The sequence below is a fragment of the Salvia splendens genome, chromosome 20 (assembly GCF_004379255.2).
Source record: "Salvia splendens isolate huo1 chromosome 20, SspV2, whole genome shotgun sequence".
NCBI lineage: Eukaryota > Viridiplantae > Streptophyta > Magnoliopsida > Lamiales > Lamiaceae > Salvia > Salvia splendens.
In genome coordinates, this window is record NC_056051.1 from 24,520,645 (window position 1) to 24,536,515 (window position 15,871).

Genomic DNA, 15,871 nt, shown 5'->3' on the forward strand with positions numbered 1-15,871 from the left:
TAAACTTAATTTTACATAAAAAGTACGTATTGTGCACTGCACTTAACCTATTGAGTAATTGCATTTCAGCCGCATACGTCTTGTTTTAGAAGGTTCTTTTTTCATCATTCGGAAAAACCTAATTGCATTTAACGTACAAATTGTGTCGTCTTCCATGGTTTTATAATTTGCTTTTGGACCCAAAATACATATTCTTTATAGGTTAAATGCATTTATTTTATATATTGAGTGAAAATAATTTATAGTTTTACTTTCAACAATTCTGTAAATAGCAATGCTATTTGAAATATATTATGAGTGACAATAAAGTATTTTCTATATAAAGTCACGAGAAGGGGTGTGATCAATTGCTAATCACCCCTTAATTGCTAACTACAACTAATTTAATACCATAAGATTTTAAGGATCTAGTGGATTATAAATTGCTACGTGTAAATTCATTTTTTTATTTTTTAGTATTAAAAAGATAATACCAACTCTAATTTAGGGTTATAGATCAAAATATCAACACAGTGAATTAATTATATCAATACTATGTTTTTTAATATATCAACACAGTTTCATATTTGCATTTTACATGTATTAAGTTGATATATTATGTTAGTTGTATTGACATTACGCCGTTGTCGAAATATATGAAAATTTACGAAAATAATATCAAATTTTGACATCGAAACATATGCATTTAGGATCTCGTTAGAATCCTTATAAAATTATCTTTAATTTGATATATAAAAAATAATTTCAATCGAGATAGTTATATGCATTTTAAGTTTTGAGATATTCTTTAAAAGTTAGTTATAACTATTTTTTGTTAATTGACATAAACACCTTAATTGACATTTTTCGTTCAATGTATTGATACTCGGAGTTGAATTATATAGGCCTTTGATTTAAAAATCTAATATCTATCAATTATCATTTAGTTATAGTTAATAATTTAAAGGTGAGTTAGCAATATAACACACTCATTCACGAGAATATGCAAAAATGATCATATTATGAATAGATCGCATTTCCATTTTGTAAAATAAAATGTCTCCTGACAAGCCCATTTATTGTAACCTTAATAGTTCTCCTAGCCCAATAAAAATTTTCAAATACCAACTATTACAGCCTTAATTATTTACCGGCTCATTCAAGTTCATATTGGTAAGTGACTAAGTGAGGACTTGCTGCATGTTCAATTTTGTTTCCATTTTTCTATATAAAAAAATTTAATTAGTAATGGTTAATAACTTGAATCTCCTGCTTATTGAATGTGAAAAAATATTTTACCAAGCTATGCTTCATCATAATACACTCATAGTAAGATTTTGCAATAAGAGGCAACTTTATACATTGTTAATTATGTAGAAGAATATGCAAGTAGTGTGTGACTTGGTCTAATAGTACTATTACAGTAAGTCTGTACAATAATATTTGTAGGATTGCTGTTCTTTTTTTAAAATCGATCTTTCTGAATAAATGAGAGCCAACTATGTTTTTTTATATTTAGACTAATAAATATTTAAATAAAACACACACAAAACGGTCAATTTTTTCTACCGCATTAATTGCATCAGTCAGAAGTCAGAACCACCCATTTAACAAATGTAAGGGTCACGGCTTAGAGCATCCACAACCGTGCTCTTGCCAGCGGCACGGTTGTGGGCCCGGACGGTACTATTCATGCCTGCTCTCTGGCAAGAGCACAACACCCACAACTGTGCTCTTCCGCAAGGACGAGCACAATTAATATAAAATTCAATTACACAAAAACATTTCCATAATATTAAAATTCATTTAAAACCCACAATAAATATTACAAATGACAAATAAAATTAAACATTGCATAATTAAAATCCTAAAAATTAAAAATTACATAATTAAAATCCTAAAAATTAAAAATTACATAATTAAAATCCTAAAAATTAAAAATGACACTACTCGTTGCCGAATTTCGCCCACATGTGGTTGATTAGGTCTTCTTGTAGTTGATTGTGGATTCGAGTATCGCGCATTGTGTGTCTTGTCTCGATCCTCTGGCCAACCGTCGTATGCTCGCCTCGGCGTAGGGGAGACCTCGCTGTTGAGCTTCCGGCTTCGTCCTCGTCGTAGAAGCTAGCCGCCCTCGGCCCTTCGTCGGCTATAATCATGTTGTGTAATATAATACACGTGAACATGATGTCGGCGATATTATTCACGTACCACAGCCGAGCCGGGGCCTTCACAATGTTGAATCGAGCTTGAAGGACCCCGAAGGCTCTTTCGACATCTTTCCGCGCTGACTCTTGACGCTGCGCAAAAAGAACCCGTCTCGGGTCGTGCGGGTTGTGGAGCGTCTTCACGAACGTCGACCACCTTGGGTAGATACCATCGGCGAGATAGTAACCCATGCGGTATATATTTCCGTTGATGGTGAAGTCGATCGCCGGTGCTACACCATTCATCACATCATTGAAGAGTGGTGACGAATATAGCACATTCAAGTCGTTGTTGGATCCAGCAACGCCGAAATATGCATGCCAAATCCATAGGCGGTAGTCGGCGACCGCCTCAAGGATAAGCGTTGGGCCGCCGCCTTTGTGACCGCTCAAGTGTTGCCCCCTCCAAGCAGTCGGACAATTCTTCCACCTCCAATGCATGCAGTCAATGCTGCCAAGCATTCCGGGAAAGCCATGGACTGATTCATGAAGACGAAGCAACCGTTGGCAATCATCAGTGGTGGGTGCTCGAAGGAATTCATCCCCAAAAGCAGAACGAACGCCCTCGCAAAAATTCTTTAAACATAGGATTCCAGTGGACTCACCGATATGCAAATACTCGTCGAACATGTCGGCCGTTTGCCCAGTAGCGAGTTGTCGGATGGCACACGTACACTTCTGCAACGCCGTGATACTTTGCCGGCCGGCTGCATCTACACCTGTTTGAAAGTATTCAACACGTGCGGACAATGTGTTGACAATTCGCATGAACAAGCGCTTTGACATGCGAAAACGGCGCCTGAAGTAATCTGCCGGAAACCGCGGCTGGTCGGCAAAGTAGTCGGCAACGAGCCTTTCGTGGGCTCCCTCCCGGTCACGATGGATGTACCGTCGATTTGATCTGGTTCGTTGAGGAGGAGGAGCAGGGGTATTCGCCGCGACATATGCTTCGTAAGCGGCACGATGTTGTTCGTAGTATTCTTGTTCTTCGCGTTCCGCTTCCGCCATAATATGGGTGAAATCCATTTGAGATTTTGAGTGGGTGATGAATGTGTTGATAGTTTGTATGAGAATTATGAATGAGAGATGAATGAGAGATGATTTGATGTGATAAATGGATGATGAATGTGTGTATTTATAGATGATTTTGGGGAAATAAAAATAAAAAAAAATCAAAAAAATTCAGAAAAAAACGGGAAAAAAACGGCCATATTTTTGGGATTTGGAAAATATTTTTTTTTATTTTTTAGCATTATTTATAATTAAATACCGATTTTTAAAAAAAAAATAAAAAAAGTTTAAACACAACGGCTATGCCGTTGACGAATGGGAGCGCGCCACGTGTGCGTCCGCTGGCACGGACGTGCTCGATACATCGAGCAGCGCCGTGCCAGCGGCGCGGCTGCAGCGGCGGCGGTCCTGCGCCTTGCCAACGGCGCGGACGGCGGTGGCGTCTTTCGCCACCGCTGCGGATGCTCTTAACTCCACATTGATAATCTTGTTTAAGAATAATAATCGTAATAATTGTGATTAATCATTAGTATTATGATAATAACGGCATGCTAATTGCCTCTAAATTGTCTTGAGATCTCCTCTAAGCATGTGATGGGTGATTTACTCACATTTTCACCCGAGCTCTGCAATGTTATGGTTCGGGGTGAGCGAAATACTCTAAAATCGAATATCCGATCCAATTAAATTGAAATTCGAAATATGGTTCGGTTTTATTCGCTTTATCGGTTTGATTTAAATATTTGGCTAGTTTCTATTTTTTTTTACAAATTTAAGGGTCGGCATTAAAAAATGATAATTTTAATTTTTTCACACCAAATTACTTATTTTATTAATTGAGCATACAATGTATTAATAGTTCGAAGAATCGAGATTGAAACTTATCCAAGAAATTCATTTACTAATGTTAGTGTTTATCGTCGCAATTAGTGCACTGCACAGGCGGTAGATAATGTAATAATGGAATATACCTATTTCAGTGCATATCTTATGTTAATGTCGAAATTGAAAGCTCTAAATTTAGTAGTTTTGTATGCTATGTGCAGTAAATGAGTAAAGAATTTTACCCGAAGTTCACAACTAGTAGTACTAGCTGAATAATGTGCTAAACACACTTATAATTAAGTCGAATTATTTAAAATACACTTATAACTCCAAAACAAATAACGTATAGATTTTAAATTACTTAAAATTAACGCGTACTCCATTAATTTAAAAAGTTGTCTATTTTTATAGAATAGATGGAGTATATTGTTATTTTTACTAGTATGATACATCTATCTCACCTCAAAAACTTTTAAGTTCTCGATTTGTCTTAGAAGTATAGTACTAGTATGGAACACCATGTTAATTAGTTATGAAACATGATCTAACTAATTAGCAAGTCCCACCGAATCCAATGGAGTATGTACTGTACTAAACAATTTAGACTAAAATTGTTGTTGTATTTTCCACCAACTCTTTTTCTTCAATATAATTCTCATACACGTTATGTATATAGTACACCTTCCGTTCAAAAAAATAGTCTCATTTTATCATTTTAGGATGTTCACAAAACAGTGTCATTTCTAAAAATGAAATTTTTTTCTTTCATACGTTACCTACTTTTTCTCATTCTGTTTCATACTTTACTTACTTTTTCTCTGTATCTCCCTACTTTTTGTTTCCAATTGGTGTAACATAATAATATGTGTATTTCAATTCTTTGGAAGTATTTTATACATTTATTTACACACGACGCATATATGTAATAGTAAAATTCTATTGGCAAGTATACGATTTGGTGACCTTTTGACGCCGTTGTTATCAAACTTTAAAATATTTATAATTTAAATATGCATGTTAATACGTAGTAGTAATTAAATGCAAATTATTAAATGTATCCGATTTAAGAATATAAAGGTGACATTCGAAAAAAGAATATGTCACTTGCACAACCACAAATTTGAAAGCTTGACCAAAATATATGGCTAAGAAATATTTCAAACTCATGTAAGACAATAATCCAAATAATCCTTATATATTCACTGCATATAAACAAGTTAAATGAATCAAGACCATAAACTAAGAAGTAAGAACTGAGAGAATAGTGCCTAGAAATCCTAAACCAATTGAATAATTAATGCTTACTTCTTGTTCCCTATAAATAAATCTATTCATTTTTGGCCTAAAGCATTTAAATAAGAGTATAGTAGATGGGTGACCCATGTCGTGTATATATTCTATTAATAGAAACTATTAACAAAATCTCCACGTGTCAGCTCCATATCTGTGGAAGAATCTGAGAAGAACTATATATATAACTCAGATATTTATCATATTTTAGTTCCGGCAAAAGGGTGGAGAGGGAGAAGAAGCATGGACCCTTAAAATCTGCTTCAATTCAATTTAATTTTTAATCTAACCCTAATGTTTTCTTTATTTTTTTAAATATTAGTTGGGATTTGTCTTAATAGAAAACAAGATTTGGAATGACAAGTTGACACCCACTGCGTGAGTGGAGGACTGCGTGGCGGAGCAGACGCCGGAGCAAGGCGGCGCGGTCAGTTGGCGGGAGGGAGGTGGGGTCCCCTTTATTCCAATTATTATGCAATAATTATTTTTATAATAGTCGAAACATTTAACTTTGGGAAGCACAATGCAAGAGGAAGAGGTGGCATTAACTTAAACTTTTATTCATCTAATTCTTTTATATATAATGTTAATTCAAACTATTTTTAATATAATGTTTGCCTTTTTTGCAGTGATACTCCTTTTCTTTTCCTATTATTATGTTGATCAGTTTTGAAGTTGCAATTTCATGAACACATCTCATATTTAATTTGTGAGCACATCTCATATTTTGTGCATATTTTAAACTTCAAATGAATAAAAATACGACAAAGATAATCGAATTTAATTTTCAAAATTAGAAACTTTATATAAATATGAAATAGTTTATTCAATTTTAAAAAATACTTGCAATCTTTCTATACAAAAATTAAGGTACATTAACAAGTACCAAGACCACTAATACAACATGTATTACATGCCAAAAGAATAAATACAGATGGCAGACCAACAAAATGAAAAAGTTTAAGTGAGAGAGTTCTCCTTTTCTCCTCAATTTAAGGCACTCAATCATTTTTAAAAATATTTTTTTTTCTTAAATATAATTTCCATGTCTCCCTCATTTTCCAAGCACTTCCCAGACAGAATCCCCACTAGACCATACCAAAACTATCAAATATCAATATATACTAGTAATATAACAATAATATACGTATATATTTGTCATAGGAAAATCTGAACTGCAAAAGTAAGACCTAAATCATACTATTAAATCAAATTAATCAAGCACGGGGCAAAGATTTTAAAAATGAACAGATGAAATTATATTTTTTTATTTAAAACAACTTTGGATAAATTAATTACTATTTTAAAAAATAAAAATGATACAGTAGAAATATATTTTACAATTTTATTGTATTTGAAATTAGTGAATAATACAAGTAGTATATATAAAAGAGAGGAAAAGAGAGGGCTCTCAGGTGGGGTCCACTTTTAGCCAACTTTTTTTCTTTTTCTTTTTCTTTTTCTTTCTCTTTTTCTCCCAAGAGATACCTTTTTCTTTATTTTCCTTTTTTCCTTTTGTGAAATGGGAATATATATTTATAGCACTTCTTTCTATTTTCTTCTTCTCCCATCTTTAATCCAACAATATATTCAAAACATTATACAAATACATTTAATTCTATCATATGTTCAATATCGTAAAACTCGCGTGAATTATCGTTGTACACTCAGAAAATTGTGTGATATATTAAGAATTATACATAGAATCAACTTATTAAGCAAAGAAGATAGATGAAGAAACCAAATCGATAATATTACGAAAAATGGAACCACTGAAATGAGTAATTATGCAAATGCAATATTACAATTTTTACATTAAATTTAAGTTATGATTTCATTACATATTTGATCTTATATACATTCACGTAGATTTTAAAAAAATACTACAGTACTATATTTAACTATTCGAGTATGCATGTTCAAAACGTAACAATGTTTTTTGCGAATATTATGAAATTTCACAATTTGGATTTCTACACTGCATTTGTTACTCGAATAGTTATACATCAAGTTAATAATTTCAAGAGTTTATTTAGCATAAATATACATTCGAATATAAACAAGTTCAAATTTTTTTTACAACATGACTACTAAAAGAATCTACAATAAAGATATGTTTGCAGGCAGACAGCAGAATGCATTATGCAGATAATCAAAAGTGATGAATGGTCACGAATGGGCTACCAGAAACCACTAATAGTGACAGGAAAAACAGAAGTGATACAGTTGAGCCACCGACGGAACAACAGACACGGCACGACAGATTGCCTCAAAGAAGTACAAGGGGCATTTCTCCTCGAAGATATTCGCCAGACTGGAAAGGACGAAAATCTAGGTACTCTATTGCAAATCTTACCCAAAGACACCTTACTGAAATAGCTAAGGCATTTTTTCGATTTTTTTGACGAACTGGGTTTTTTTTATATATTTTTTGATCAGGTGGGGTGATGTTTTGAATTTTTGGATTGATTGGGGGTGTATATTGGACGGAAGGTTGGGATGGGGTTTATTTTGAGAATGGCTGGCATTAACCTGCGATGGGTGCTGCTGCCGGCTGATGCTACTACTTCCGCCGCTGACGCCGACACTGCTGTCTGTGACGGGTGGCGCTTGGTCGCTTGGTGTGTTTTCACCAGCCATCCGGCCCTCCTTGTTTTCCCCGGCGTTGGTGACTGGTGCTGCTACCACAAGTGACGTTAAACCACTGCATACCCTTTCTCCGCCATCAACAAGGGCACTGGCGTACGTCTTCTTCGGCGCGGGATGTCTTTCCTTGTTCTCCTGCAGCGGTGTGTGGCTACTCTCCGGCAAAATCTTTTCACTGCATAGATTTAGGTTTGAGGCGGTACTCCTTCGGCTATTCGCCGGTGTCGTTGCTGCAGCAGGGTGCTTGGACCCTATGCCGAGGTTCTTCGGCTGGTAGGAATTTTGGCTTTGGTTTGTGTTGGCTTTGTACAAATCAATTAGATTTGAGATTGTATCGATCAATTGTTCAAGAGTGTGTATTTGGCTTACCTCCATTGGAGGTTTTTTGTCGGTTTCCTGCTCTGATACCATCTTAAAGATGGTAATCGAGAGAGGCATTCATAGATTGGTAAGTCATATTGGAAGTAGAAAATAGAAATGGAAGAAATTGTTGTGTATTTTTTCTTGTGTATTTGATATGCTCATCACCCTAGTATTTATAGGGATATTTGAGTCTCGTTTAATACATCAATCAATGAGGATTGGAACTCTACACACATAGAAACTATACACTATCTAGGAACTCCACTGTAATGAATGATGAGCGGCTATTTATGATTCCTTTTTCCAACAGGTTAGGCTATGGCTGGGAACCTATGACACCGTCGAGGAGGCCGCCATGGTCTACGACGCCGCAATCAAGCTACGCGGCCCCAACGTTCTCACAAGCTTCACCGCGCTGCCTCCGGAGAGTAATGAGGCGTCGGTTTCAGGCTATGATTCCACTGACGAGTCTTCTCATATTGCTTCCTCTCCTGTTACGGTTCTCCGGTTCAATACCACTGAACCGGTCGATTTAATCAGCCAATGTAGTGAGTTTACTGAACCCGGTCAGACCGGCCCAGTGTGTGTGAAAGAAGAGACTAGTTTTGGTACTAGCACTGAACCGGCCGGTCTAAAAATTGACTATACTGAACCCGATCCGACCGGGCCGGTTCTGGAGTATGTGAATGAAGAGACTAGTTTTGACTCAGTTGGATTCAAGGGTGTGTTTATTGGCCGGTCGAGATGTGAGGCAAGCCCGATTCATAACTATAATATGGAGGTGTGTGAAGCAGAAACGAGTATAGTGCCCGATTACTCGAGCGATTATTTGCCAACGGACATTCCGGTTTTCGACGATTTCTTCGACTTTGAGCCGCAAGTAGAGCATTTGTTAAAGAATGGAATGAGTTTTTGCGGCGATTACTATAAGGATTCGTTTCTAGAACTTGGCTCACTCATGTGGAGGATTATTTTGAAGACATGAGCGGTTTCGACGGCAGTGATGCATTGTTATCATTATAAATTTATCATCAATGTTCGAGAAATCATATAGTATATGTTTGATGAATTAACATAGTCGGTTTGCCGATTAAATGGCAAATTTTGTTTCTTTTCCGACTGTCGGCTTGTAATTTGTTTAATCGATCAAGTATTCAAGTACAGTTAGTAGCTAATTAGATCTAATGTAATGCTATCTCCATCATAAATAAAATGGATTTGTTATCTCAACCTTTCGCGCGTTTTTTAAAATATCTTGTGTGCTTATTCCTTGTGATAGTAATAATAAACTTGGTGACCTTCAAAATTTAGTCTTCGAAAAATTAAATTTGTACCTCGTTAGTCTATAAAAAATCATGTTTCAAAGATCTTAACATAAATGGGTGTATAAGTAATTTTATTTATCTCATTATTATTTTTTATATAATTATCATTTATAAAGTTAATAAAAATAATATTTTCGACATTCTATTGCTTTTTCAACCATCATTTAAAATAAATACTTAATCAACTAATAACATTTTTGACTTATAAAAGGTAACTTACTTCATACTCCATCTGTCTCACAATAAAAATCACATTTGGTCATTTTGGTCTATCTCACAATAAGAGTCACACTTCATTTTTACCATAAATGCTAAGTAGGTCTCACATTCCACTAACTCACCTCACTCACAATTTTATTATAAAACCAATATAAAAAATAGGTCTCATATTTAACTAACTATTTCAACACACTATTCTTTACATTTTAAAAAACTCGTGCCCACAATAAGAGTGACTCATATTGTGAGGCGGATGGAGTATTTGATAATACTCCCCCCGTCCCACAAGAATATGCAATCTTTCATTTTCAGTCCTCCCACAAGAATATGCACTTTCCAATTTTGAAATTTTTTTCATTGTAATGAGGTGGGGTCCATTCTACACTAACAATACTTTAATTACTTTTTTCTCTACATCTCTCTTACTTTCCCAATTTTGCACTAAAACTCGTGCCGAACACAAAGTGAATATTCTTTGGGGACGGATGAAGTACTATATTTTACTAATGATGTATGAAACTTGTCATTTTCTTAATTTCACATGAATCTTCTCGAAATTAGGATTTTAAACCGTCTCCAATGGTAAACTAAAACCTGAAATGGGATAAACAATAAGTTTCAATGATACTTCAAAATTAATTTTATGGTGATAAAAGATTTAGCGACGATATTTGACAAATTGGCATTTGCAAGTTGCAAGTGTAAAGTTGAAGGACTGTATCTTTTATATTCGAGAGAGTTTATATTATTTGTTCCCTAATTTATTTGTAGGGAATGATAGATATTAATGCTATACGACAATTTAATGAAGAAGGATCAATAACTTACATTTCACTCCAATAAGAGAATTTATGTGGGGCATGTGGTTCTAATAATTGTTAAGACCCTAATTAAGCACCAAAGTTAAATTAAATAGTAGTACAAAATTTTCAGTTGACAATAGATTGAAATAAGAGGTCAATGTGAAAGCAAGTATCACGCGGAGTATACTAACGTTCCACTGTGAAAACAAAAAAATGCTAAAAATCCTTTTAAATATTTGGAAGGCGTTGACAATTTTAATAATTATGTTTAACTACTTTGATTGCATATAGCTTCGTCTTTTTCATAGATAACGATTTGAGGGAAGGGAATTGGTTAACCTTTCGTCAAGTTTGTGTGGAAAAATATTATTCAAACTCAAAATTATATATTCCCTTTGCACCATATCTCATGTTACTCGCACTAGTCTATTTCGACTCATCCCAAACAACTTACACTATTTATATTTTAAATAAGAATTATGATACATAATATTTACTAAACATATTAGAGTTAATTAAATATTCTATTATTAAGTGATTTCTCATTACACTTCAAATACTAATTTAATTACATTGAAAATTCCATCCCAAATAAACGGCATAAAATGAAAAGTTCAAGTAATATGGACGGAAGAAGTAGTAGTTTACAATTAACAATATTTGAATATTTGTTTTTCATCTCTATACGTATTTTACTAATTTTAGCTTTAAATTTATTAGTCCATTTCCAGGATATTAGTAGCGAACGATGAGTCCTTTTTAATTCATCACATTTCAGAGAATTCTATAATACATGTTCCAAAATTTATCATGTTTTACACTTTGTCATTCCTATATTTTAAAATGTGTTTTTAGCCTAACTTTGTCTAAAACACATACTATAATACATGCAAGGATGCATTCAAGGTTCGAATTTTATAGAAATGTTGAAATTGGTTCTTTGTACACAAAAATATATTTCAACATTTCTACAAATTCCGAACTTTAATTATATTTATGTGCACAATCACATAATATTATACAATGATAAATAATTGAATTAAATTGATTCCTTATTTTTCATTCATAGGGAATTGTATAGTCCACTTCTATATACCTATGATACGAAATTATCTGTCCATTTAATTTAACGTGCCCACACAATTGTTATGCGACTGAATCAGTAATGACATACTATAAAACAAGGTGTAGTTGTTTCCCAATTTATTTTCTTAGTTAGGTGTTGGAGATAAGATTTTCACACCGCCCCTCTTCCACATACTTTAAAATTTCATCTATTCAAATTTAAAGTTTAACAAATTCCTCTTTTGTGCCGTTTATTTCTTACCATGGCAAATTTATATATGGATTGAATCATATTAATTACTTTCTAAATTGTCCCGTAATAAAATACTAGTAGTAATATTTTAATCGTCATATCATAATTAGTGATAAGTATGTTTGGCTGTGGTATCACTTTACTAGAGTTCTTTTGTGTTGACTTATTTATGGAGCAAGTACTCCAGCAAAGAACACATATTAATAAATAATTCTATAGGTACGTTTAATCTAGTAATTTCAAGCATAATTTAACTCTTTATTAATGTAATTTGCAGACTATTTTACAAGAGTTTAGAAAAAAGAAATCCATGCCTGTGATATAATGTCTTGTTTTGACTTCATTCAAGTTTTAAGAAATATGAAAAAGTTGGTGAAAAATGAATGTCTTCTTTTATTTATATTAATTTTATAATATAATAATTTATATTAATCGTGAAATTCATTACTTAATTTTTTTTAAAAAAATGAGACCTTGTATTGTCTATATACCGAAATGATACAAAAGACATTACAATAATACTTTTGAAGTAGGAAACACGAGAGATAGTCAAACAGATGGAGTATAAAATTCTTATAGTAGTAGTAGTATTTATTAATATTTTGTTTAAAAATTAAATCTTATAGTATTTATTAATTTTTTATTTAAAAATTCAAATTTACAACTAAAATTTGAAACAATAAAAACCGATGCGCCGGTTCCAATTCAACCAAGAAACACCGGATTGTGTATCCGAAACCAGAAATTCCGGTCCGTTTCCGGTTTAACCATGGTGGATACACCTGGTTAAGTCCGTGGGTAGGTAACTATCTCGAGAGGTGGAATTACTAGAAAACAGGGTAAAACCCAAAGGGCCGTACAAAACCCAATTATAAATGGCGTCGAATCCTATGTTGCCCGCCACGTTATTCATGGCTGTAAATTACTTATTTTAACAGCATTTACTTCTAAAAAATATCAATACAAAATCATGAGAGAAGAATAACCGCACCATCCCACTATTAAAATTTAAACAGCTAATTACCAAGTGCTTCAGAAACTTACCGCTTCTGCTCCTCTATAAACGCATATTAATACTCCTCACTAATAAATGTCACTTACTATTTTCTTTTTCATCCGTTGTTAAAATTTTAATTGCAATTTTCCATTTAAGTGGGGGCACGTGACCGCCCACACGTACTTCGAGGTTAAAAAACACCCGCGGCCGGGGCCCACTCGTCCACGTGTCGGCACGGTATCCTCGCCGGACGCGGCCACCCGGTTTTTCTGCCGGAATCCTTATCTCCTCCGCCCGTTTTCTACCTCTGACTTTTCCGATTGATTCCTTTTAGACTCAAATAAATTTTATTTAATTCCATATTTTTACAGCAATGATTTTTTTTGAAAAATTAACATATTGATCTTCGCAGTGTTTGGCGTTACCCGATTCAGATATCCTGGCTATAAGTACAATTCACTGAAACTCAATAAAACCTCACTCTCTTGAATCTCTTCTCTCTAAAAATATCTTTTCACATCTCTCCCTTTTACTTGTCACATTTTTTCCATCTCTATTAGAAAACAAAACTCCCATTGCTTCATTTGTGTGATAATCAAAGCATAATTTCTCAATGGAGGAAGCCATTTTATACCCACCGAAATACACAGAGCACCGAAAAACCACCACAAAAATCATCAAACCGCCGCCGCAAAACCCAAGAAAGCACCACCGGAGCTCCAGCGCCGCCGCAAAAACCATCCGAATCTCCGTCACCGATCCCTACGCCACCGATTCCTCCTCCGACGACGGCGTCTTCCGCCGCCAAAGAATCAAGAAACACATCACAGAAATCAGAATGGAAACGACAGCAACCGCAGAAGTCAACCTCAAGCCGAATCCCAAGCCGATTAAACCGCCAAAGCAGGCGTCGAGCTGCGGCGCGAGGAAGTTCAGAGGCGTTCGGCAGCGGCCGTGGGGGAAATGGGCGGCAGAGATAAGAGACCCTTGTCGGAAAGTGAGGCTCTGGCTCGGAACCTACGACACTGCAGAGGAGGCCGCCATGGTCTACGACAACGCCGCCGTGAAGCTCCGCGGCCCCGACGCGCTCACCAATTTCACCGCCCCGCCCGTTAAAGAGGCGGCGTCGGTTTCCGGCTATGACTCCGGTGATGAATCGCACAATCTCACCTCTCCAGTCTCTGTTTTCCGGTTCAGTCAGTCAAGTGACTACACCGAACCGGCCGGTCTGAGTAGTCAGTCGAGTGACTTTACTGAATCGGACCGGTCCGTCCTGGTCAACAAAGTGGTCAAAAAAGAGACATTGCCGTGTTTGTTGATTGATGAACAAAGCCGGACCGGTCCGGTTTGTTTTGGTTCGAAGGTGGAGGAGTGTCAAGGAGAAACGAGTGCTGTACTCGATTATTTGTCGACGGACATTCCGTTCCTTGATGATTTTTTCAACTTTCACCCTCTAGAGGACCAGTTGTTCGGGGATATCCCGGGCTTTTGCGACGATTTTACGGTGAGGATTGATAAATTTCCGTCGCTTGACGCGGCTTACAAGCAGAAGGTGGAGCTCGGAGATGTTAAGGATTCGTTTCAACAACTCGGTTCGCTCGATGTCGAAGATTATTTTCAAGACATGTGATGGTGAATCAAAATAATGTGTGAACATAGTCGGAAAATTGCCAATCCATGGGCAAATTTTGTTTTTTTTTTCCGGCTAATGTTGGTATTTTATTTATTTTATAGTAGTAACTACAGTTAGTAGCTAAATTATTTGTTTTACTGATATTAAAATTGAGGAATGAGTGAGTTTAACCAATAAAATGGAGTATTTGTCTAAAGATTCACGTGCAATTTTTTCCGTTCATTTTGTGTTAGGAGAGTTCTTAGTTATTTCCTTTTGTGATGATACTATTCCATATAATAATTTTAGCACACAATATTGCTTTAGAGGTGTAAGAAGAAACATTTTATTATATACTGTACTAGTAATTAAATTAAATATTTTCAAAATTTTGTAAAGGGCGTATTGTTTTGTACTTTCCCAAAAAATGAAGTCTTGACAACATAAATAATATTGATAGTTAAGGAATAATAAATGAAAAGTGAATTAAATTATTTGTAGGGTTTGATGATATTGTGGGCTCATAAAAAAATAATGAAGACGGACCATATATATCAATAACTTGGATTTCACTCAAATAATAGAATTTATGTAGGGCGAAAAGGAAAGGTCGTAATCATGGTTAGTGCACCATAATTATGTAAATCAAATTAAATGGAATTAAATGGTGTATATGTAATAGAGTGAGAAAACAAGTATCACGCGCAGAGAGAATAGGTCGCATTTCGACAGGTACAAACACCATCACTCTAATGATTATGTCTCGACACTTTTTTTTGCAACTGTTCGTTACATAACTGTATGAATGATTTGACAATGCGTTGACGATTTCGTAATTCAAACCTGTTGCTGCATGCATTTAATTTAAATCAATTATATACTATAATTATAGAAATGAAGTAGCAACACAACTCTATATATTAATAAAGGTATCTAACAATTTCAGATGACATTAATTTTGAAATACAATCAGAAAAAAGTAGGGTACTCTGGGACTATAAAGTTATGACTTTTGTTACGTTCTGGTTTATTCTGTATATTTAAAATTTAAATGATAAATTACGAATTTTCAAAAATTTTGAATTTTTTTATTTGACCAATTTGTTGTATTGTACTAGACTAGTAGTTCTATTTTTAGTTTCGTATGCTCAAAATGATGTTGTGTTGTCATCCACGTTGTTACATTGTTGCACATTTACATTATTATTAATAAATATTACCCAAAATTTTATACATGTCCAACAACTTAGCATTACATTTGTCTGGGAAAAATATT

At 34.7% G+C, this 15,871-nt stretch overlaps 2 protein-coding genes across 2 annotated transcripts; both read left to right on the forward strand.

Annotated features, from left to right (window-relative positions):
- The first annotated feature begins 8,376 nt into the window (after positions 1-8,376).
- LOC121781720 (ethylene-responsive transcription factor CRF6-like) lies at positions 8,377-9,306 on the forward strand. Its single transcript, XM_042179417.1, has 2 exons — positions 8,377-8,406; positions 8,632-9,306. The coding sequence occupies exons 1-2, from the start codon at positions 8,377-8,379 to the stop codon at positions 9,304-9,306; spliced, it is 705 nt and encodes a 234-aa protein (XP_042035351.1).
- A 3,978-nt stretch (positions 9,307-13,284) lies between these two features.
- Positions 13,285-14,809, forward strand: LOC121780830 (ethylene-responsive transcription factor CRF4-like). The gene has a single exon (XM_042178467.1). The coding sequence runs from the start codon at positions 13,597-13,599 to the stop codon at positions 14,611-14,613; it is 1,017 nt and encodes a 338-aa protein (XP_042034401.1). The 5' UTR covers positions 13,285-13,596; the 3' UTR covers positions 14,614-14,809.
- Positions 14,810-15,871: the final 1,062 nt, after the last annotated feature.